This window comes from Camelus ferus, chromosome 23 (genome assembly GCF_009834535.1).
Source record: "Camelus ferus isolate YT-003-E chromosome 23, BCGSAC_Cfer_1.0, whole genome shotgun sequence".
NCBI lineage: Eukaryota > Metazoa > Chordata > Mammalia > Artiodactyla > Camelidae > Camelus > Camelus ferus.
In genome coordinates this window covers 28,736,819-28,762,540 of record NC_045718.1, presented here as the reverse complement: position 1 = coordinate 28,762,540, position 25,722 = coordinate 28,736,819, and the positions used below count along the sequence as shown (strand labels likewise).

General features: G+C 35.6%; 1 protein-coding gene and 1 pseudogene across 2 annotated transcripts in view; one reads left to right on the top strand and one right to left on the bottom strand.

Moving 5' to 3' along the window:
• The window catches only part of CNST (consortin, connexin sorting protein), a 73,152-nt gene that overhangs the window by 6,266 nt on the left and 41,164 nt on the right, over positions 1-25,722 (bottom strand). The window contains exons 4-10 of one of the 2 annotated variants that reach the window (XM_006188108.3): positions 25,546-25,576; positions 23,543-23,629; positions 22,976-23,090; positions 20,532-20,553; positions 20,264-20,360; positions 12,371-13,263; positions 132-267 (exon numbers count right to left, since the gene is read on the bottom strand). In XM_006188108.3, the coding sequence (XP_006188170.1) occupies positions 132-267; positions 12,371-13,263; positions 20,264-20,360; positions 20,532-20,553; positions 22,976-23,090; positions 23,543-23,629; positions 25,546-25,576 (1,381 nt within the window). Of the gene's footprint in view, positions 1-131; positions 268-12,370; positions 13,264-20,263; positions 20,361-20,531; positions 20,554-22,975; positions 23,091-23,542; positions 23,643-25,545; positions 25,577-25,722 lie in introns of both variants that reach the window. The other variant, XM_014562129.2, reaches the window with a different exon arrangement.
• On the top strand, positions 1,366-2,353 carry LOC102515008 (annotated as a pseudogene).

Below are 25,722 nucleotides of genomic sequence, written 5' to 3'. Positions count from 1 at the left end.
AACACAGAGAATCAAACTAAGTACACATATTCTTTACAAATCCCATTAGCAAACACCGTATTGCACATTAATTCATTGTTTCAGCAAAACACTAATCAACTCTGCACTGGACACAGTGCTGAGCACTTTACCTTGATCTAAGTTGTCATCTATTTCTTGGAACCTCACTCTTCGCTTAGATGGTTTCTGCTGCATCTGGGCAGGATGATCTCCTACAGTATCATTCCTCTTCTTTAATATAGAGACCAATCCTTCAGCTGGAACAACCTGTCAGAAATTAGAAGAACTGTGTGTTATATTATGGGGGGACTTATCAATGATGTTTTACCTGCAGTGGTAATAAGGCTAATTCAATTCAACGGGTATTAGAGATTTATCCAATTCCTATGGGAAAAAAACACAATCATCAAAATCTAACAGAATAATACTTTCACTTCTATAAAGATGACTGCCAAACATATACGCTAAAACTCTGAGTGTTTCTCTAAAGCCCTGAATTGATTCCAGGGCCAGGCAGTGTGACACAGCACGGACTGGAAATCAGGCTTCCATTAACTACCCTGCTTTATAGCTCCGCTTTCCTGTTAAGTCATTTGTAAAATGATCCCTTACAGCCCCTCTCTGCTTAATCATTAGTGCTGGGTTTTGCTGTATAACAGAGGCTGATAATTCACTGCTGCTTTTTTCATTCTTCAGCAGTTTTTAAGAAATGAATACGAGACTTAAAATATATCTGACGCCAACTTTTAACATCAAAATGAGTGTTGTCCTCAGTTCCTCTGAGAAACTATGCATTTACTAAATAATGCCCTAGTGCTCTAAATATTTTTAGGACTTCTCTTCTAGAATATTTCTTAGAGCCAGTTTACTAGGGATATACTTTGTAGTATGCAGAAGTTGGCAAACTGTGGCCAGTAGGCCAAAGTTCTGCTGTCTAGTTTTATAAATAAAATTTAACTGGAACACAGACAAGCCCATTCATCTACATATTGTGTATGGTTGCTACTATGGCAGAACTGAGAACAGACCATAAAGTCTAAAATATCCAATATTTGGCCCTTCATAGGAAAAGTTTGCTATTATCTTTTTAGTTCCCCACCCCTACCCCTCTCTATGCTGTCTTCTGGTTTTTACTTGGGCACCTCTCTTTTGCCTCCACCCCGCCCTTGACATAGGAACAAAGACAAAAACTCCTTGCCATTTCGGAGTTAAAAGACTCTGAGGTGTAGGGACAAAGAAGAAGAGAATGAGTTGGTAGAGCCAGGCTGGGAAGCAGAGGCCTTATGAAAGGCCCCCACCTCAGCAGTAGGTTGATTCACAGAAGTTAACCTGCGAGTTGCCTGCTTAGACAAGCTGGAGGTGATGACATAGGTGGGCATTGTGGGCCTAACACTGGAGATGTCAGGGACTTGCTGGTATGAGACCACTGTCAGCTGAGGACTGCCATCTGATCAATGGCATAAAATACTTAATATGACTTCCAGTTCCAGCCAGCCATCTCTGATAATAAGTTACACATAAATATTACAGATTCTATTAGTTCTTTTTATAACTCAAGGCTTTTAGAGCCAAATAACTCAACATAGTCTTCTCCTGGACTTCCCTGAATATGAGTCTACAGAAAGCATTATCTAAAAAAAAAAAAAATCAGTAAGTTAGCAATTTACTGTTTTTAGAGAAAATGTGTATTTCAGATAATGTCCTTCTTTTGAGAAAGCTGAAGTACTTTAGTGACATCAAAATGAGAAGTACAAATGTGGAAAGTCTTTCAAATCTTTCTTTAGAAAGCAGCAACATTAAAGAGCCTCCTCCCTTTTCACGAAGATGGCGCTGAAAGTGAAGAAGGAAGCTCCTGCCCCTCCCAAAGCTGAAGCCAAAGCAAAGGCTTTGGAGGCCAAGAAAGCAGTGCTGAAAGACATTCACATCCACAAAAGAAAGATGATCTAGACGTCACCCACCTTCCGATGGCCCAAAACACTGCAGCTCAGAAGGCAGTCCAAATATCCTCGGAAGAGTGCCCCTAGGAGAAACAAGCTTGACCACTATGCCATCATCAGGTTTCCCCTGACCACTGAGTCAGCCATGAAGAAGACAGAAGATGACAACACACTTGTGTTCATTGTGGATGTCAAGGCCAACAAGCACCAGATCAAACAGGCTGTGAAGAAGCTCTATGACATTGACGTGGCCAAGGTCAACAGCCTCATCAGGCCCGATGGAGAGAAAAAGGCATTCATACAACTGGCTCCTGACTATGATGCTCTGGATGTTGCCAACAAAATTGGAATCATCTAAACTAAGTCCAGCTGGCTAATTCTAAATATAAAATTTTTCACTATTAAAAACAAAAACAAAAAGAGCCTCCTCATACAACAAAGAAAAGTGACTTTATAAGTACCTTGCTGAAACTGGGTATCTGAGGGAGGGAAAGAAGTCCTAGTAAGTTTCTAAAGAGTAAGAGATGGAAAATGGAAATTAATTTTAATGAACATGTCACTACTAAAGACATATCAATGACTTTTAAAAATTTTAATAAATATAAAAAAGGGAGTTTTCATAGATTCATTCACTATTTTCTGCATAAAACAAAACAGTACATTTACCAAGAGTGACTTCACATTTCCAAGTTGTTTTAACCACTTAGAAAAAACAGTCCTATTAAGAACAGTTTCAAAGGTGAGCCCCAGAGTTGCATTACTATTAATTGTATATCTCTGTGATACTTGTTTTGAACCTGTAAATTCAACAGACCCAATAGTAAATCAAAAGACACTGCAAATATGGGGAAGGGACAGACTGGGATTTTAAAATGCAGAACAGATAAACAAGATTATACTGTATAGCACAGGGAAAAATATACAAGATCTTGTGGTAGCTCATAGCGAAAAAAAATGTGACAATGAATATATATATGTTCATGTATGACTGAAAAATTGTGCTCTACACTAGAATTTGACACAACATTGTAAAATAACTATCACTCAATAAAAAAAATGTAAAAAAAAAAAAAAAGAAGAAGTTTTGCATCTCCTTTGTACCTTTCCAAAGTATGCTGATTAGGTCAAGGAAACCCGTTTAAAAGGCTTTACAAAATAATCAGTATTTTTTCAACATGATGTTCAATGTCAGCTAGACATGCTTCGAAGCACATGGCATGTTTTGATTCAGCATATTAGCAGAAAAATAAATTCTCAATCCCTGGTGAATTGTCTATGTTTGGTCAAGCTGGATCTAGCTGAGGGGTCATCTAGAATTTCTGCCAGAAAATCATCTCAGCTGAAATTCCTGCAGGCACTAACAAAAAAGAAAAATCTCATTTAAAAGAGATACCTTACTGTATAGCACAGGGAAATGTATACAAGATCTTGTGGTAGCTTATGGTGAAAAAGTATGTGACAATGAATATATGTATGTTTATGTATAACTGAAAAATTGTTTTCTACACTGGAAATTTAACAGAACATTGTAGACTGACTATAACTCAGTAAAATAAAATTTAAAAAGAGATACCTTAAAAAAAAAAAGACTGCAAATATGAATAAATGGATGTTGAAAGACTGAGAGAAACTCTCAAAATCATCTGGAAAGACAGAATGTACTTTCAAGTCCTAGAATTAGTCCTAGTGTAGCAGATGTTAGGCCCCTACCTTAGGTTCTGCTTGGCCTAACCTTGGGTGTTTGGCTCTGGAAGTCAGGCAGTTGAGAGATACAAGCCTTCGCAAGCGGCCGCATCTTATTTACTGTGGGTGGTAATGAACTTTGACAAATTTTTGAAAGAGTGAAGAAGTATGAGAAACTGCAGTTGTGTGGGTGAGCCAACTTTTTGTCTTGACACCCTCCCCACTCCACTCTCAACTCTTGGCTAAAAAATCTAACCACAGCCTTTACTTTCTTTTCCCTTCTCTCCCACCAAGAACCTTTTGTTTCAGCAGGCCTGCTCCAGTGTCTGGAGTGTAAGAATGTGCTCTTTTCCATTTCCTTTCAGTCTTGCTCAGGGAATCTTCTCCAGGGACCTTTCTTATCTAACTGAGGGGACCAAGTTTAGGCACAGGAGATGCAAACCAAGGGTGAAACTCCTAGAAGACAGGTGGGTGTGGTTCTTTCTGTTCTGGCAAGAGTTTTGGGCAAAGGTCTTAGAACCTACCCCTAGCACAGAAATTCCTACTTACCACACCAAGGCAGTGAAACATAGGGTCTCATTCAAAAGACTGCCAAGTGTTTCTAAGTCAGTTGGGAAGCTGAGTTAGGGCACATACAAACATGTCTTCTTCAAACTACTCCTAAAAAACATTTCCATGCCTTTTAATTTTTTACCATAATGTCAATATTAAAAGGCAAAGAAATTTAAAACACCAAAAAGTAAAGCTTTAAAACCGAATTTAGTTTCCCACTTCAATTACCAAATTACTTTCCTACCAAAATATGCCAAATCTTCCCACTGAGAACAGAATGTCTAAGCTGTAATTAGTGTAACTGTTACTGGTGGTAGTCTATGAGGAAATGCAGAATTAAAACAAATAACAAAACATCCTCCTGACCTAGCTCTGTATATTTGTAAATAAACAGGTCTTCTGCACTTCCCTCAAATAATCATCAATAATCATCTTAAATAGTATTTTAGGAGTCAACTGGCTGCAAAAACAAAATTATTTTGCAACTCCCCTGGCATAGGAAATCATAAAGTGACAAGGAAAACATTCAGAAAGGCCTTGCTATTAGAACTGCTTCCTTAAATTTGGAGAAAATAGATAACAAATAATACTCTTTTAATGATCTAGGCTTTACCCAGCCCTGAAACTCAAGGTTGGTAAATTTTGAACAGGAACATATGCTTGATTTCCAACTAACTTGAGAATTAATATTCAGAAATCATATCAGTATGTTATAAATAGCTTAAATGCCAGCGATTTCACTATAGAAACATGTCAAATTTTCTGCTACCATTCTTCACTGAAGGAACAAGTGATGGTTCTCTGCCTGGTCCTTCAGATTTGAGTTCCATAATAAAAACTGTAATTTAATGAATCTGTACAGCTTATGTAAAGACATTTACATAATATGGCATAATTAATCTTTACAACTCTATTATATAGGCATTATCAATCCCCTTTTACAGATGAAGACAAAAGGAATTTATTAGGTTTATTTGAACATTCTGTTCCTCTCACTTTAATTGTAATATACATTATAACAAATGACACTAAGCAAAATTTTAATAATCATAGAAAATAAGATCTTTTCACATTAGGGAAATGGCAAGAGGTTTAATCTTGAGTTTGTATTCAAACTCTGCTAATAATTAGTGCTACAGATATAAGCAGCTTATTTAAGCTCTCTCAGTTTAGCTTCTTATACTAAGTTTCTTTTGTCTTTCCAAAGTACTCTGTCTCTAGCAACAAATCCTTATTTTACACATAACCTGAATTAAGAGATACTTGAACTAATGGCTAAATCCATCAATCTAGAGACATGGGGGAGGAGATGGTTAGATGAAAGATCCTTTGTGTCATTCAATTAATCTGGAAGTAGATTAATGTTACGTCTACCAGTACAGCAAATTAATATAACGATTCACAGCTGGAGCAAGAGGAGGCTGCTCTGTGGAGGAAAGCCATCTTCTAGAAAGAACATGGTGGCGATCTCTGACCCCACGATGATGCATCCTAGAACACCGCAGTATGAAGAGAGCAAAGATCAAACAATGATGAAGTATGTTGATGCTGAATTTTTAAAAGACCAATTTAAAAAGGAAAAAAATTTTTTAAAATAAAAATATGAATTTCATAGTGTATCTCAGTTTTTGGATTAGGCACTACCTCGTGTTTTTGTAATTAGTCTCTGTTTGCTTAAAAGGACAATTTAATATACATAAAGTAGAAAAATAAATGGTAAGAATGTCAAGATACCACCCCACTTTTTAACTCCCAATAAATCGTTTAAATAGGTAGATTCCAAATAAGAACTCTGGATTCTCTTCTCCTCAAAACTGCTCCTCACCACTTACCCCATATCTAATCCACTACCAAATCCTGTTAGCTCCTCCTTCAAAAATATATCTTCACCATATCCATGCTACAAACTGAGTCCTTCATTATTTCTCGTCTGAATAATTGCAATAAACAGACTGGTCTCCTTTCTTTGGCCCCTGCCTCTATTATTCTGGTCTCCACAGAGCAGCCAAGAAACAAATCACATAAAATCTTCTGCTCAAAATCCATTTCAAAATTCCACATCATTTAAATTTAATTCCAGTTCCTTACCCTGGTCTACAAGGCCCTATAGGAAAAATCTCCAGCCTGCCTTCTCCACCTGAACTTCTGCTATTCTCTTGTTCACTGCACTCAGCTCTGCTGGCCCTTCTGCTGACCATTGCCTTCCCCTACACCCTGGTTAACAGAGTCTATTCCTCCACCCCACCCATCACTATAGTCTCCCTACCTCCCCTGCACCCTGCTGAGATTTCTTCAGAGCCGCTACCAATATTGGCAACTGTGTTGTTTATTTGTATGTGAACGTTTTTATTATGTGTCTCTCCCTCCAGAGAGTAAGCATCACAAGAGCAGGGACTTGATCTGTGTTCACTGGTGCCTCCTTAGTTTCTAAAATATAGTAGGTGCTCAATAAATATGCCAAAGAGCAAATGAATATACAGATGAGCAGCTGATACAGAGAGAGCACCTAGCCCATACTTATTTGAATAACATAGCTTTTTCCATTAATATAATCAAAACTAAATCTATCCTTAAAGGTGATTTATTTTCTAAGCGAACTAGGTTAAAAAAGAAGAAGAAAATTAAAGAAAAGAAAGAACGGTGGGGGAAGGTTTACTGTGTTCAGGTGGCTGTTGTTTACAATAATCTGTGTTGGCTTTGTAGACAGTACAAAAATGTATTCAACAGGATCCCTGTCCTTAAGGAGTTTGCACTTTGATGTAGAAGGCTATGCACATGTGCATGTGTGCACCCGATAATAACAAGGGAATGTTACAGGTAGATAAGACTTTAGGAGGAATTGTGCTCAAGCTCCTCTCTCATTTAAAAGTCAGAGTAGTCTGAAAGGAATAAGCATTATGGACTTCAGTGATCAAGAAATAACGGCAGCAGCCAGCAATTACTGGGTACTGCCCACAGCAGGCATTGTGCCTGGCACTCATCATGCTAAAAAGGCACAATCTAGATACCTAGATCTTGAGAATTGAGAAGAAATAAACACATAGAAAGGAATTCATCACTCCAGAGCAGACTAACACAATTTGCAAGGGGTATCTGGGAGGCAGCAGGGAGGCCAGGCTGACTGCAGTACAGGTTGAGAACAAAGGAACCAGTAGGACCTGCTGTTGGAAAGGTAAAGTGGGCCAGATTACCAAGAGTCCTGAATACTAAGTCACACAGTACAGCCCTTATTCTGGAGCCAAATGGATTTGTGGGAGGACACTGACAAGCAAAAATTATTTTATAGCAAAGATTTAGCAGTCTGTGTGTTACATCCAGACCCTCTGGTGTGTTTGGTTTCATCTATAGCATTTTAAAAGCTGTTCAGTTTTCTAGATAAAGCATGGGAACATTCTCCCTATCTCTCTACAACTAAGTCATTTCATTTACTTCTGTTGCCTGATTGGCCCCTTTGGGTATCAGTTTGAGACCTCAAGTTTATAGAGTGCTAATGTAAGGCAATTTGTGGGGGAAGAAGAGGATATGAGGAATGGGGAAACTTATTAAGTAGCTATTGCAAAAGTCCAGGAAGATGCAGTAAAGATGTAAATTAAAAGAATAACCAAAATGGAAAAGAAAAGAAGCTGGGTGCAAGAGACATCATAAACAAGAGCGGCATTAATTAACTAGAAAATTTAGAGGGCAGGATAAAAAAGAAAAGCAAAGATGAGGCCATCTGGCACAAAGGAAAATAGGTAATCCCTGGATAATCCTTTGGGGCGCTTTAGGCACTTACATAAACCCTGAGTCAAGCATTTTCCATGAGCCCTCTTTTATTACTGGAGAACTGTATTTCCTCTATTGTGATGAAGCTGGACTTCCGCTTTCCTGAAGAGAGTCATTCAAGAACATCATGATCGCTGTTTCTAAGACCCTCCTTTGTCCGAGATTTATAGAACAGCTAACTACATAATTTCCTAAAATCCTACTGCTTAGTCCTAGCCTCCAATCTTCAGCTGGTAAGGGAATCCCCCAGTGGCTAGTCTTAATGTAACTTAACTTCACCGATCCCAGTGATCTTAGCCAAGAGACAGAGATGACTACTGGGCAGAAGTCACTTAGATTAGATAGCTTCTCTGAAGACAAACCCGGCAGCAATTTGGGGTTGTCATCTTTCTCCCCATCAGAAAGTTCTAGGTTATGTCCTCCTCTATTTTGTTTCCCGTGAGACAGGTAGACCTGAGGATATCAGCAAATGTTGCCAAGGTAGACAGAAGGTAGGAAACATATTTTGTCCTCTTTCACATTAAAAGCTTTTTAAAGCAGTAGCGGAGTAGCTTCTTCTCCAGCTATCATATTATGGTATCATTTCTAAAAACAAAAATCACTTAAAAAAATCACTTGAATCTGAAGCATTTAATAGAGTTTTCTGAACATACAATATCTCTACAAACAGATCACACACATGTATGTTAATGAAGAAAAATGGTTTATCTCCATACGGCATATCATACTGCTAAAATCTGCCCACAAAGGGATCGCTGAATTACATACTATGATTATTTTCACTGTGAATAGATTAATTTTTATAAAATTTACCCAACATTTGATGTGTTACTTATTTAGAAAACAAAACAACTCCCTCACCCCTAAAACATGTAACAGTCTATCCTAAGCTGAGTGATCTTTTATTAGCTGTATGAAGTTGGGTCCTAATGCCGCCCTGAATTTGTATAGCATATTTCCTCTCTAAGGTTGTGACTCTAGGAACAGCTCAAGAGTTTAAAGAGAAGATAATGCAACCCTTCCAGGTTCTAAAACTAAGCAAGTCAATGATCTGTTAGCATTACTAGGTTCCTGGGTAAAATGAGTTTGGATTCTGACATTAAGAGATAATCATGTCAGTATATTATGGGTACTGAGATAAAATTTCATCTTTTCCCCAAAACCGGGATACTCAAACTCAGCAAACAGGTAACATTTGCAGTCAGACAACTGTTAGACTGAAGGTTTCATACATATAGCATCCTTCTCTGAATTTTTAATCACTGCATATGTAATGTCATGGCACTCACATAGAAGTTACTCATATAATAATTACTCAATGAGGGAATAAATGAGTGAATCTCTCTAACTTGCTGACACTCAACACGTGATAAACTTTTTTCTTAAAAATCTGTAAAATGAGCGTAAATGTTTCTGATGCTTTTTTAAAACAGTGGAGATTATACTTTTCATGATGGTGTGTCATGCTCTTTTTTATATAAGAAAGAACAGCAATGCTTCAGATACCAAGCTATCATCTGACTTAGCAAAATTATTCTGGTTTTGAAAAAGGTTCCCAAACCCAGGAAAGTTTCACTTCTACATGTCTCTATTTTAACAAATTAAATTAGTGTACACATTTTTAGTTCTTGATGGGACTTTATATAAAAATTGTTTCATTTTAAGTGATGAACCTAATTGCTTAAAAAAACACAGTAAATACTTTCACTGTGCTGGTAATGGTTATCAAAGCCAAGTTCCACTGAACCCAGAGCTGAGCAATGCAGAAGTGGCACAAGAAAATGAAAGCAGAGACACAAGAAAAGAAGGGAAAACTGGCAATGAAAGAACATACCATTACATTCTACCATAAACACAGTGGGAGAAAGAGTGACAAGCAGTAAGGAAATCTGTGAAGGGCAGAGTCACTGACAGGAAGAAACGACAGATTTGGGAGAGAAAGACTCAGTAGGATAGCACAGTGATGTGGAGGAAAGCAGGCTCACGAGCCTCAGCGGCTCCTGAGAGTGTAAAAAATATTATTCTTATTGTTGAGTTATTAAGAAATTATGTTCTGTATCCTCTGTTAGCAAAAGTATGGACAAGTGTGGCAGCAGAGAACCCCCAAAACGCCAAGAACTTCATTTGATGCCTCACTGTATCCTTAGCACCTGACACATGGAAGATATCCTTCGTACAATTCCATTAAAAGCATGAAATAATGTTTGGATTAAAAAAAAAGTTTGCACTTATAAGCAAACCCCTGAACATTTTACTTAGCCCAAAACTTCATTCTTAAGGTATTAAGAAAATAGTAAGCATTAGTGCTTTTTATTTTTGAAATTTTAAAAACTTCCTGACACAGTTAGGCAGATTTTATTAAAGTATACTTTTCAGAATGGAGAAGAAAGTATTCAGAAACAATCTGTTTCGCATCAGCATAGGAAAGTCAATCAGTTTTGTTAGTCATACGGAACTTTTGGGGTTCTTAAAACAGCATAATTTAACAGACCAAAAGACTTTTAGGAAAGGGAACCATCATGTATAAAAAGTAACTTCACAGGAAAGGCAGCTTTAAAATGTATATACACATAGTTTCAACTGCTAGGTGTCATCTAGAGGAAAAACTGCCATTATGAGCTTGAGAAAGGACTATCCCATTTAATTGTAATATAATGTTAATTTAACAGCACTGCCCCACCATAAATGTTCTTTAGGGTAGGCAGGGAGACTCAAACAGGAGCACTCTGGTCTGTCTTCACAGTTTATACCTAAAAGGTAAAACTAGAGTATACATAAGGTCAGCTTGGTTCAGCTTGAAAAGAAGCAGTCAGATAATGGTAATCTTTCATATTATAGCTAGATGTAAATATGGTTGTGATTTCTGTTTTGATAATTCCCTGTACCAAAGGTCTGATGAAATTAAACAAGAGAAGGAATCACTGGGTACAGTGCTGTACTGTTAGTGCTATTTAAATTTTTTTAAACTATTTTAAAAATTGTGGTAAAAAAAACATATATATATATAACATATACGTATAACATAACATTGCCATTTTAACCATTTTTAGATGTATAGTTCAGTGGTATTAATTACATTCACAATGCTGTACAACCATCACCAATATCTTTTTCTAAAATTTTCATCACCCCAAACAGAAAACTCTGTACTCCTTAAGCACTACTAAATAATTTTAAGAAAAAATTAAGAAGAAAAGTTATGGTTTATGGAGGATTGACTGTAAAAGGTAATAAAAAGACCTGGTTAAATAGACAAAAGAATGACTATTTTATCTAATCTTGTCAAGAAAAAAATTAAGAAAAATCAGAGTTGATGGAGAATTGACTATAAATGGCAATAAAGGAAGCTAGTAATGTAACAGTTAATTATCTTAGAAAGCTTTCACGGGGTTCCATTTTCATGTGTTCTGTTGTCTATGTTGGCATTGTTACTTTTCCATTTTCTGCTTAATTTTTTCTCAGTGATAATGCAGAATAAAACAATGAATATAAGTTAAATTAAAAGCTTACTTAGAAAAAATATAAGATGAAGAGGAAAAGGAGTTAGCATCCTAATCCTCAGAGAGTCAGCAGAATTAGAGAGTTAAACAGTAACTCCATAAGGCTGGTAACTGGTGGAGTCGGTATTTGAAATAACGTTCAGACTCTTCTTTCCACTACGCCAGGCTGCCTTCCTGAGGGGCTATAGTTCTGGAATGGCTTTTTGTTTCTTTTTCCTTAACTTAAAAAAAATTGAATTAGCAAACAAAGGAGGATGGTCATCTTGATACTCTCCTCTCCCCCCTTTTCTGGTTTTGACAGTTTAATTACTGCTTAGAGAAACTTTAAAACTTTGACTTATTTGTAATATTTGACTTAGTCAAGCAGTAATTATTGTTTGTTCAAACCTAGAGCTTATAAATTAATACTGTAAGAAAGAGAAGGATCACAGCATATAAACTTAATGGCTTAAAAATCCATTCAGTCTCTCCTACTTCTATTGTATTTTAAAATATTTCCTTTATTCTGTTATACTATTTTAAAGAATTAAAAAAATATGGTAATAATAAGAAACAGTGAGAATGTATTTTATCTTCTAGATGTATAAGAAAAATGAGATTTCCTTACAAGCATGTATCTAATCTTGTCTTGTTTGTAATTCCAGGGCTGCCAAATAAAAGTCACAAAAATATAAAAAATGGTATACATAATGCTTACTGTACTGGAGGCATGCAATATAACTTCCTGAGGTATAAACATCACAATTAAAAGTCATTTTATTTAATATATGTAAATAAATAAAACTATTAGTGACTAAAAGTTTACATTAACTAAACTCCCCCCTCATGTTTGAGGCCAGGGAAAATTGACAAAAACAAGGCAATATTTAGCATAAATGTGCTTTCAAATTTCACTTTACTTTTAATTGTATTTATATTAAATCTCAAATTTACCTCTGCAATCTCTATCCTTTTTGCAAGATCATCGAGAGAAAGACAACTTTCATCAGAAGACAGACTCTCCTGTAGACTATAGGATGCTTCTTCAGGAGAAAGATCTTGAAGGAGATCAGAATCTTCCTCTTGATTATCGTCGTATGGGAGAGAATCTTCAGTATCTTTTAAGCATCCTTCTAAAAGGCTGTTTAAATAGTCTTCTGTTTCTTTACTGACTTGGTCGTCCTTATCTCCCTGTTCCTCTGGGGCCATATACACCTCTGGAAGCACTGTATCTAAGTCAGATACTTTATTATTTTCACAAAGTACACTCTCAGAGCCCTCTGAGTCAGTCTGCCCTTGTGGTGATTTTCCATCACCGCCTGTGAGATCAGGTTGCTGCAGCTCATTTAATTCATTGTCCTCAGGCTGGTCTGTGGGCAACGCCTCAGAAGCATCCTGAAGTAGCAATCGGAGTTCCTTTCTTTGAGTCTGTGAATATTTACCCTCAGAAATCAACACAGGAGGTATATTGCCAGAGCCTGGTAAAATCAGTGGCTCTATCACTGACTCGCTGCAAACCTTAGGGTCTTCAGCAATGCTTTCTATTTCGGCCACATCTTGGCAGGCCTCTGTCTGAGCCAGCGGCAAGCGGCTGTCATCCTCATAAGCACTCCCGGAAGAGTGTGGCCCAGACCTGCTCCCGGCTGACTCCAAAGGCTGGGCGTGGAGCTCCAGTGTGGCTTCAGCGCTGCAGAGCGGCTCCTCCGTGTGGTCCTTTGCTGCAGTTACTGGTAAGCTCGGGGGATCTGCCTGTCTGGCCATCTGATTACAGCAGGGACTGCTCTCTCGGGTCTCTTCTTTATGTTGGCTTTCTTTTCCTGATTCCATGCCAAGACAAGTTTCACTCTCTAAAGACAAAGCAAAACAAGCTGTTTTAAGATTCAAAACAGCACTTTGTACACGAAAGAAGAGAAAGGACATATGAGGAATATGTGGGACTTCTCAAATAGAAATTCTACCTGTTGGATCTTTAGGTAGAGGAAATATCCTAAACATTCAGTAATTAATCCTTTACATACAAAAATTAACAGAGATTATTCAAAAACATGTCAAGAATATGAATAAGTAATTAGTCTTCATTATCACTAAAAAAGTCATTTTTCAAAGGTTTAAAAAATACTCTTCTGAACTTTATTGGCCACTTATATTTAAATATTTTAAAGTGCAAACAAATTAAGACATGGCATATATTAAATATTTTCACATGATGAACCTTAGTAACATAATTTAAAGTGTAAGAAAAACAATACTGGTTCTAACCTATTAAGACTAAATTAAGGAAGTCTGCTCTGTTCAAATTTGTTTAAGCATAATATCCTTAATAGTAACATTCTAAATTAATATGTTTGAAAATTACTTGTAACTTCTTAAAGGGAGGCAGTAAGATTTAAATATTTTAAATTTAAAATGTTTTTCTTTCACTTTAAAGAATTAAAAACCTTCACAAAATATATACTAAATGCATAAACTGGTAGATAACAGAGAGTCTTGCTCATGATTTAGTTTTTGGTCCATAAGGCATTCCTAACAACTTCCACAGGAGTTTTAACTTTTCCTTTTGTCATATTATTTAATTTATATAAATAATGGGCCAAAGGTTAAAATCAAGGATGAAACATAATTCTACTTGGTTTCTCATTTATGGCACTTTAATAATTACCAGTTGGCAATGGAGGCACATACCAGATCAAAGAAAAGGCAGTAAATGCCATCTTCCTATTTCTGAGAATCAGGGACAAAGGCTGACCACATCAACTCTGGACTGCTGAGTTTATTAGAGTTTGTACTACCCCCGCCCCCCAACACCTTGACTCAAATATCAGATAGAGGACAAGAAAGGGGCAGGGTATATATAGTTCAGTGGTAGAGCACATGCTTAGACAAGGTCCTGGGTTTAATCCCAAGTACCTCCATTAAAAAAAAAAAAGAAGATGACAAGGAAAAAGAGGCCAATTTTTGGGAGAGTACAGCATTCCTTCTCTCTTCCCACCCCAAAGAATCACTCAGTTTGAAGACTACACGAAAACACATGGACATTTTACTCCCCATTAGGTTGTCTGCTTCAGACACCAACCTTGCCGGTGTGCCCTTCTGTTAAGATGGAGGTCAGAGCAAAGAGGGCCACAACCAGATGGAAAAGGGACCACACTGTCTTCCAAAAGTTCCCAGTACCCAAAGGATCAGAAGATGGCCCTCAAAACACATCTACAGAATTCAGAGAATAAACAGCATAAACACAGGGCAGAGAGGCCCCCACATCAGAGGAATGGGATGTGCTGTCTCTAGCTAAGGATCAGTTACCTAAAGGACTGTAAATATTTAGGATAGTGACTTTGAAGTAAGCCCCTCCTCAGCTGGTCCTGCTAGAGCCACCACATGTGCCTGTAGTCTGGATTCAGTCATATGCACTAATCTAACTTCAACAGCAAGCGGACCATGCTCCTTGCCCCTGAAGAGAGCTGGTGAACAGAGAAGAGCTTTGAATAAAATGAGATGTAAGTGTTAAGGTAAAGTTTGGAATCGAATGGGACTACATCACAAAGAATCAAAATGAGACTAATAGCTATTAAGTAACTGAAAAGTTAGCAAATCAGCCTGAGATGCCATTATATGAGTAGAAAGTAAGGTGACTGACTACAGTTACTAGGCAAAATACAATTGTTTAAAGTAATGTTTCTAATAAAGCAAGATACCATTTAAGTGACGTGTAATGAAGACTATGCATTGGTACAATGTATTATAAAATACTAGCCTGAAAACAGTTGCTTCATTCCACTATTAGAAACAATACAAATATGAAAAAAAAATAGTAGTAATTTAAGATACAAAGGGCAAGAGTTCCAAACTAGATCAGGAGAGTGGCTGTAGTTTATGTTTGATGCCACATAAAATCTAAGTTATATTTTTAATACATATTCAGTCTCCAAATCAAATATGACATATGCTATTTTATAATTTGTTGTCTCAAATTATGCTTTGGAGGAAAAGCTAAAATCTGTCTTCACAGGTAATGAAAAATAGTCCTCTGCCTTAACCTCCCCAGTCTGTTCCTGCTCTCTAGGGGCAGCCACTTTTCAATTCTTTTAGCTGTTTCCTCTCATATTTACCATTCCTAGGTAAGACCTATATTGTTATTTATTGACTTTTCAGTTTTAGAGATCACCTACTGACTTGCTACTATGGAAGAAGAGAATTAGTTCTCTCAGTTCTTTCAATTCTTCCCCTCTCCCCTAGTGATGTTTTCTTTCCCTTCCTCCAGCTCCCATTACAATTCAACACAATTCCGGGGCAAATCAATATTGAGGTGTTTAGATTACCAGGGCTTTGTAAATACTACTCACAACTGACCCACACTGTGTACTATGACACCTTTTCCTTTCTCATTTATGCTTTGCTCTCCTTGGTGTTGATAACTGCATTACTCCATTAAAAAAAAATTCTTTACCTATGCATCTTCAAACTCTGACAGATGTACAACTATGGCACATATATCAAAAGAAAATCTATCAGTTTTAAAACATATCCTTCTTAAGTCCCTGACCTGGAGCTCCTCTCCAGGCCTGCTACACAGGTATCGCCCTGGAATTTCCCTTTCCAGTGATCTTAGGAATTCTTTTCAGCTCTGTTTTGGAAACGTTGTTTTCCCTGAACCCCAGGCCTTCCTCTTTGTTTATTCTCTCTTAGTAGAACATTTCCTAAGAAAAGGTACATGGAAGGTAAACATTTTAAGACTGTTCACATCTGAAAGTCTTTATTCCTTCCCTTGACTAAAACTTTGGTTTTCTAGGTTAGAAATCATTTTCTCTCACAATTTTGAAGGCACTGCTGTATTGCGTCCAGCTTCCAGTAGGGCCTCCTGCTTGATAGGGAATATAAAGGTTTAAATACTCCTTATATATAGTCTTTCAGCCCAACCCTAAACCCATAAATTAAGAGGTACCCTTGGTACTTCCAAATTCCAAACCTTTCCAGGCAGAAATCAACACTCTCCCTGTAGACACTTAGTTTTCAGCTTCCTCTGGTATGTTAAGCCAGTTGCCACTTGTCCATCTGCTTTCCAGCTTCCAAAATTTCCTGGATGTCACATCTGCTGCTGTTTCCCTGCCAGTTCTGCCCCTCTGGCTTTCTGCCTTTAAGGATCCCTTTCTGACATTTTAATAGCGTTCCAAGAAAAGGTGGAGGTAAATGTTTGATCCATTACGTTTAAACAAAAATATTTTCTGAATTTTCTACAAGTATGTACCATAGTATAAAGCTTATTGTCAATGTTCCTGTTAATATTAACATGAATTTCTGTTAACTGGCTCTCCTGAACCCAAAGCTCTAATGAGGTAAGTTTATTAATCCTTATTGCATTGACTTAAGAAAAAAAGAAAAAAAAAACTATTCTGATGAAATAAAAATGGAAATAACAGCTGAGAGCATCAAGATACTTAATAAATACCAAATTAATGAGGTAGTTCTAAAATGAGAAGTTAGACTTAACCGCAGTTCCAACACATGCTCTGCAAATGCATATGCCCTTGAGTTACTCTCTCATCACCCATTCCCCGATCAATTCTCTTCAGGGGAAAATTTCCCATGTAATTCATGATACGAGACTAAAGCATTCATAAGTTAATGTATTTTTTATGCCTCTGAGTATCTCACTAATCATCATTAGGTACAAACATTTGAGTGGTATCAGGTTTGAAAAAGAAATCTGCACTATAAAAATTTATACTTAAATTTTGAAAAAAAATACTTAAACTACATTTGAAACAGTGTTACGTGAAATACTGTTAATAAATCAGTACAGCTTCTATAGAGGTTAATTTAAAACTAAAAATGTACACACCCAGTCATCAGCGAAAGGCAAGTTAAAACCACAGTGACATTCATATCCACTAAAATGACTAAAATAAAAAAGACTGACAACATTAAATGTCAGCAAGGATGTAGAGCGAACGGAATTCTCATATATTGCTGATGACGTATAAAATGGTGTAACTGCATTGGAAAACTGACAATTTCTTATAAAGTTAAACATTTACCTTCCCTATGACTCAGTGATTCTTTACTCAAGAGAAATGAAAATATGTATCTACAAAAAAACTTCCTAGCTGTTTTATTCAGGATAGCCCCAACTTGGAAACAACTCAAATGTCTATCAGCAGGCATACTGATAAGCAAATTGTGGTATAGTCAAAAAGTGGAATACTACTCAGCAATAAAAAGGAATGGACTCATGATTTATACTATATGGATGACTCTCAGAAAACCCACTGATGATAACAAAAGCACTGGGTTGCCTGGGACCAGAGGTGGGAGAGACTGAGTGTAAGATGACTGGGAGGAAGATTTTGGAGTGATGAATATGCTCCATATCTTGACTGAGATTAATAGTTACATGGAGGTATACAGTTGTCAAAACTCATGAAATATACACTTAAATTGGGTACATTTTACTGCATGGAAATTGTACTTTCATGATATACAGTTGTGAAGTTGATGAAAAATGGGAAGAACATTATAAATATAAAACTCAGGATAACGGCTACCTCAGGGGTGGAATGAAAGCAGATGATGGGATAGAGAGGAGCACAAAGGTGGTTGTAACAGAACTGACAATAATTCAGTCCTTAATTGGGTATAAGGTTCACAGGTCTTCATTTTTAAAAATCATTTGTTATAATGTATGCATGTAACATATTATTTTTACATGTAAAACATTACTTAATAAAAATTAATTAAAACATAAATTAATAAAAATGCATGGGCTTCAGGGTCAGAAAACTACAGTTTAGCTTTGAGTTCTAACTAGTTCTGTTCCTGAATATGTCACTTCCCTTCCTTGAGTTTCTTAAAATGATTTAGCCTACTTTATTGGGTAAGAGAAACAGATGAATAATATACATAAAACATATTTTGAAAATAGAAAATACTATGTAAATTACTTGAAGACTTTAATAATGGCAGACTAATTAGAAAAGTAGTGATAAATAACACATGGACAACGTTAATGGAGTATCAGTAGTAGGAGTAGCATAACATGAGGGAAGTGGTGGAGACTAATGACGGCAGTGAGCACATACTGAGTTCTTACCTTGTGCCGAGTACTGTTCTAAACTTTAATGAAATTACTAATTTAATACTCGTAAGAATTCTATGAGGTAAGAACTATCAGTGTCCACCTTTTGGAGCTGAGGAAAAGAAGGGACAGAGAAGTTAGGCAACTTGCCTAAGGTCACACAACTTAAAGTAGTAGAGCCCGGATTTAAACCAGACAAGTATGGTTCCAGAAACAATGTCTTTAACCGCTACACACCCAAAAAAGCAATTTACACATTAGGAGCTTAAGACCAAGAAATGTAGAGAGAAAGAAAAGAGAAAATCTACACTGTAGAACATGTACAACACTAGAACTATATATTTAATATAAATCATTTAAAGTAGTATTTCCATATTTTCCCACTTTCTTACATTTCTGAGAGATTTGACATTTTTCCTCAAAAGATATTATTTTATCAGATTTAGCAAGATTTCTTTTTCCAGAATTTAGTCCACACCCGCCCCTTAAAATGGTTATTAGTGAAATGTCTGCATTGTGAAGTCATTGACAATCCATACAACTTACTTGGGAGAAGTATGTGCTGCAATTCAATAAGAAACCAGAGACAGACCCAGGTTCTAGTTCTAAATCAAAGCACCAAGCAAGTGGCCTAAACTGGTATCTCAGTTTCCCTATCTGTGCCATGTATCTCTCGCAGCAGAGGCCAAGCTAGAAGTAGTGCCAAGCTAGTTGTGTCAGACTCAACAATCAGCTCGTGAAAGCATTCTTTCCAATGTGCACATCACAGAGACATATCCACACCCAAACTACGTAACTATCTGGTGATGTTTTTCCCTCTTTTAAGATTTTTATGAGGTTCATTGCACTCTGATTTCCAGTATAAAAATAACGGGAAAAAAGAGGCAGGAAAAACAGAATGTATAATAGGATTAACCTAAAGCAACTCAAATTTGCCTCATACAAGGAAATAAAGTAAGATTAGGGAGTGGGTAGGAGGCCTGTGGAGAAACAAAGACTGTAAAGAAAAAAAGCAAAGTGAAATTGAAGGCATCTTATCTCTTCAGACAATTCAGTCAAAACACCTGATGCCGCCTGTTTACTACCAGGGCTCTCAGGCCCAGGAACATAAACCCAGGAATATCAGTTAGTACTAAAATCACACACAACGACAGATAAACACCCTTAAACATATTTATTGAACTTTATTTTCTAATGTTTTTATAATGAACATACATTACTACTACAAGAAAAAAGGTTTCTAAAAATCTTTAACTTCTGACATAAGACACAAAGTGATATATCATAAATGCCTTAGAAATGTATATATACAAATTAAAGTATACTATATGTTAATTAACAAAAAAGAAAGAAAATAAATTACTATAGATAAATTATTAAGATACAGAGTTTATCTTGATAATAACTAGATTTTCAGAACAAATTTCTGGTAAAGTCTTTACAATAATTGTTGGTTTTTAAACAGAAAAAGATGCTGAATACACTAAAACCAATTTCTATTTCAGAGCTTATTTGTACAATCTTGTCATATTCTGTTAGATACGTATAACCACCATCTACTGAAAACATGAAATAATTTTGTTTTTATAAAAATTTAGGTTATATAATTTCTACTACTAGATATCTAAAAAGAGTTACACAATGCAAAAAACTCTTACTTTGCTATTTTTGCTAGGAGAGGTATATGCAAAAAAATTCCTTCACAGCAATTCAGATGTTAACACTTGTTAAATATTGTTAAGAGGCAGGCATTCTTATATCCCTCTTTAAAAACATACCCGGCTCTTTGGCTGTAGCTCCTCTTTCCTTTGGCTCTTCAGACACTATTAACTGTGTAAAGCATTTCCTTCCCAGGGACTTTTGTACAGCTGCTACCTAAAAAGTTTTTTAAAAAGAAAAAAAAAAAAAAACTTTGGGGGAAATTGTTGCATTAAATTCAAAAGCTGAAAATAATCTGAAGAGGTTTCTGTTTTCTAAAATAGTCCATACAACAAACATGACACAACATTTTTCCTATAAATATTTTCCAAGAAAACAACCTCTTACCTTATGTTTGGATAAAAGGGGACTGTAGGAAAAGAGAGAAAAAAAGAATTAAAAAAAATTACAGCAGCAATATGCTTCAAAGCAAATGTCACTGAAATGACTGTTTAAAAAAAAATACAGCTTCTCTGGATTCTAATATTAGCACAGAACATTTCCACTGCTGAAACATTACCACTAGTTCACATAGTTCAAAGTGCAGCTATATCATGTGTTAATCTCCTGAGATGGCCAATAACTACTGAAAACCCTCAAAGAAGTTACAAATGCTGAGATCCAGGAAAAAAAAGTTAACCTTTGCTAATAATGTATTTAAAGAGCATTTTACATATGTATTTTTAAATTTTCAGTTTATGTCATTATAGTCTAAAAATAGGTTATGGTGGAAGATAATTTTATTGGCATTATCCATAGAAATAGATAACAAAAAAAGAAATTTTAAATATTATATTTTATGGAATACCCAAGATAAAAGAATGCATATATTCACCAAAAAGCATACACAAAAATGTTCACAGCCATTTTATTCGTAATATTCAAAATCCATAAACAATTCAAATGTCTATTAACAATATAATGGGTAAATAAATTGCTACAGAGTCATATAATGAAACCACATGGGACTAAAACAGAGCAAATTACCATACATGTAACAACATGTAACACAAACATAAATATGGGCAAAAGAAGCTGGATACAAAAATCGACATTCTATGTGATTGAATTTTGTATGAAATTACAGAAAGGCAAATACATTCTTAAAGAACTCACACAGTAGTTCCTTTGGGGGCTGGGTACTGATTTTGTACACAAATGAGGGAGCTTTCTGAGGGGCTGGACTGTTCCGTATCTTGGTCAGAGTGGTAGTTACATACACATACATGTACATGTAAAAATTCATCAAACTTGTGTACTTATTTAATGTATAACTCAAAATGTTTTTATATTAAATATATATAATTTCAGAAGTATAATTTGGGGGAATTATCAAACTTAAAGCATAAAAATTTTTGGTATTGTTTACTATACTATCCACTGTTCTTTAGCCAGAAATTCTCTACTGGTATGAAGCAAAGCAACTGAAGACCAGTTTTCAAATTACATGTTGGCAAGCTGCCTTTTATTTAAAAAGAGAAAAAAAGGAAAGTAAAGAAAAAGGCATGCTCATATTATGTCAATAAATATTTGTTTTTAAATAATTAAAACATTTGTAACACATTAAAAAATTATTAGTTCCATGGGAAGGGCAGAAAAAAATGTCTATATTGAACACTTTGACAGAAAATAATCCCCTTTACCTATTATAAAAAATTACATTAAACTCTACAAAGTTGAAAGTTAATCTTTTAACACGCTAAGAAATTAGGTTTTAATGCAGAATCCCTAAAAATACTGTTTCAAAGGTTCAAACTGACTAACACAAAACTGTCACCACTAGGGCTGAATGAGCATCACTTCTGAATTTAGAATCATTCTTCAAAGGCTGGTCTCCAGAATAACCAGATCCAAAAGCAACTGTCTATCTGCTGCATGAACTAAGCAACTACTACTTGGGTCTGATTCATTATTAACAAATAGTTTTTAGTTTACCCTTTGAGATTCTGAAGGAAAAGGAGAAAAACTTATCAACAGAACAAAGTCCTTCAGCCTCTACTTATGCTGTATATCCCAGAAATCTGCACCAGTTTAATCACTACCATGTCCCCTCATCCTCAGAATTCTGAGTCTTCAAAGAATGAATTAAAAAGATAAATATTTAAGTGCTTTATTTTTACTGTATTCAGTTTTAAAAATCCAACTCTTTGATAAAAATCAAGCATTTTAAAATTATCTGATAAATGTAGTGTTCCTTCTACAGTATTTTGGTTTAAAAACCACAGTGCATTTGCTTTGAAGTATTAGACTACTCTTAAAAACATATTTTACTACAATATACAAACACTAACAAACATACACTGAAAAACAATTATAATAAAAAACACTAACACAAATTTTCCATCTGATTCACCTAATCTCTTAACCAAAAAGTTATCAAAATTAGAAGTTATATTTAAAAATTTCTAATTAGAATGTGCTTTGAATTCATGTAAAGTATGTCTTCTGTTAATAAGAAATGGAGATAAAAGCTGAGAAAGGAACCTAATTATTTTATCAGTTTCAATTTCTCCAGTTGAAACTTTTAACAAAATAGATAAAGAAATGAATCTTGTGTTTCAAATATTCAATGCTACAATGCTTCTTCAACATTCTATTCCCACTCATTGTAAATGAATACTGGTGTACTTACTCTTTTTTTAAATTTTTATTTATGTATTTATTTTGGAGGGAGGGGAGGTAATTCAATTTGTTTACTTTTAGAGGAGGTACTGGGGATTGAACCCATGACCTTGTGCATGCTAAGCATGTGCTCTACCACTTGAGCTACATTCTCCCACTGATGTACTTACTCTTGATGTGTTGTACAAAACTTAGCAAGCCGTTCAAAATCTTCACCATTAAATCCTTTGTCTGAATTCCTCAAAGATGTAACTGTATGTGGTTGTACAGTTTTCCATTTTGTTTCTAAATTTAAAATATTTTTCAGTTACTGGCTATTACAAAACATATTTAGGAGAGAAAAAAATAGTTAACTGGTACCATTGACTAAAATCATGCAAATGTATCTCTCAACCCCAAGGTTAACACAGTTAGAAATAGCTAAGTGATTACTTTTCAGTATAAGTAAATATTATCCCAGAGACTGTATGAGCCAGTAGGGCACACAAAGGGATCAGAAGCAATGCAAATAGTTGCAAGTGTTCTTTCTCTGGCACTGATACGACGAGCAAAATGCAAAGAGAAAAATTTTCTCACAATGACATAAACTTATGGTAAAAATGCTACTTTCTTTTTAACATTAACTTGACTGTAGAAACATTTCCTGACTTACAAAACCAGGTCAAATATGTTAACTTTCTATTTAGCAATTTGTTAGATTATTGACAAGTCCACAACCAATGTTAGTCTGTACTCACCCCACTGTTCTTGAATGGCAGAAAGATTTGCAAGCAGTTGCTCATGATACAGTCGTTCAAGCTGAATGAATTTCATTGCCTTCTCATCTGAGTAGAAAATCTGAGGAAAATGGGAATCCAGACTAATGAAGAATGTACTATATAAATTGAGAAATTTGAAGCTTACCAAAAAATGAGAGGACTCTAAATATTTTTTAATTTAAACAAAGCATAAGAAAGGTTTCTTGGTTTTGAAGTAGGTAGATTTTAATGTAGCATGTCATGCAGTACGTACTTGGGTTCTATTTTATCAGCAAACAGTAAAAACAAAAAGGTATCTTAATGCTGAAGGAATGCCTGCTTGCTAATATATCTCTAGCAGAGTCAATTAAACATAATTTAATTGGAAATAGGATCCATATGGAATCCTGGAATCTAAGCATTTCCTCCCCCCTTTTTTCTCTCCTTAAACTACTTTCTGTCAAGCAACTATGTTACTCTCTAGTCAAATGTTTGTTTCTGATTCCAACTCCCCATGATCCTTAACTTGTTTCTCACTGAATGCTTCAAAAAAAACATTAACTTGCCACAGTGATTTTCATAATTATGTGATTCCACTTTTTTGGTAGATTTTCGTATAAACTTCTGCCTTCTCCATCTGTACCACACATTTAGCATCATATGAGGTTCTGATAAACTGTCCAACTGTCTACCTTCCTTTGGGCCATGTTCTGAAATTTTGACCTAGAAAGAAGGTACTCACTGTTTAGCTTTTTGTCCTTCCCATGATCACTCAGAGGTTCAGTTCTCTCTCTCACTTGCAGACTTAAAGATATGCCAGGCATTATAAAATAGGCCAAGGAGAAGCAGAGTCAATTCCATTTTCCTCTGCCCTTAACTTAAAAGTATATAAATGTTTCTCAAACTTTACTGAACCTAAAAATTATATGAAAATCTTGCTAAAATACTGACTGATGAGTCTGATACTGAGAAGCTCTCATTCTAAGGCCCATGAATTTGCATTTCTAAGAAGCTCCAGGGAGGGGAGGGTATACCTCCTCAGTGGAGAGCCTGTGCTTAGCATGCACGAGATCCTGGATTCAATCCCCAGTACCTCCAATTAAAAAACAAAAAACAAACAAACAAACAAAAAACGCTAAATAAGAAGCTCCCAGAGATGCTGATGCTGATCTGCACTCATCTGGTTAGGAAAAAAAAAGTTCTAGCTTCATTTCCATCAGAATTTGATTTCCTACTTGCTTAGTAATGAACTGCCATTATCTCAAGTTGCTACCATAGATTGCTTGATAGGGTTCAGGATGATAACTACTTATTCTTCAGTCTGCTCAGAGATGTGGTGAAAGTCAGCAAGGTCAGGAGGAAAAAGAAATCACAGAAATGGGGAAACAGAGATACAAAGGATACATTCTTTCTAGAGAGTTTATATTGGGTCATCCCCCAAAAAGAAAAACAATTTTAAAAGAGAGAGATTAAAAAACTAAGGGAAGAAATCTTTTCTATACAAAAGCTAACATGCAGCCTCACATGACATTCATTCTGTTTATTGCTAGTGAAGAACTCACTCTTCCCTTTGCAGATACACAGCTGTAATAAGACAGTACCGAGATTTGCTGTGCATAATATGCTTGACAGGCTCTACCATATGAATATTACTTGGCTTGTACTTCTGTTTAGTTCAAAAGAAAAAAAATACAATGGATTTTTAAATTATACTTTTTGGCAACATGTTTTTTCTCCCCTCCTAAACACACAAATATTTAGATTTTGGTAAAATTAGGGCTTTTCATGGGTCAAATTGGGTGGTTCTAGACAATTTTCTGGAGTGCCAAATTCCCTACATGTTGCTTTCCGAGGTGGTTACATGGGTGGATACAACTATTAAAAACCAGTGAAAACAACAGATTATACACTGCATTGTATGTAAATCTCAGGTTTTTTTTAAAAAAAATTAGTAGTTCTCAAAGAGTTCTATGAATTTCTTCTTGTAATTAAGAAAAGGATACAATCCTCCTCCTCGAAATAGGACTCTGCTATCTGTTAAAAAGAAATAAAAAACAGAGGAAATTAAATTAACATTTGGATGAAAAGACAAATTTGGAAGAAATCAAGACCTTGAAACTTTCAAAGTCTTTGATATCAAACTAAGAAAACTCCTATTTAACTACAGTCACTAGTTCAGA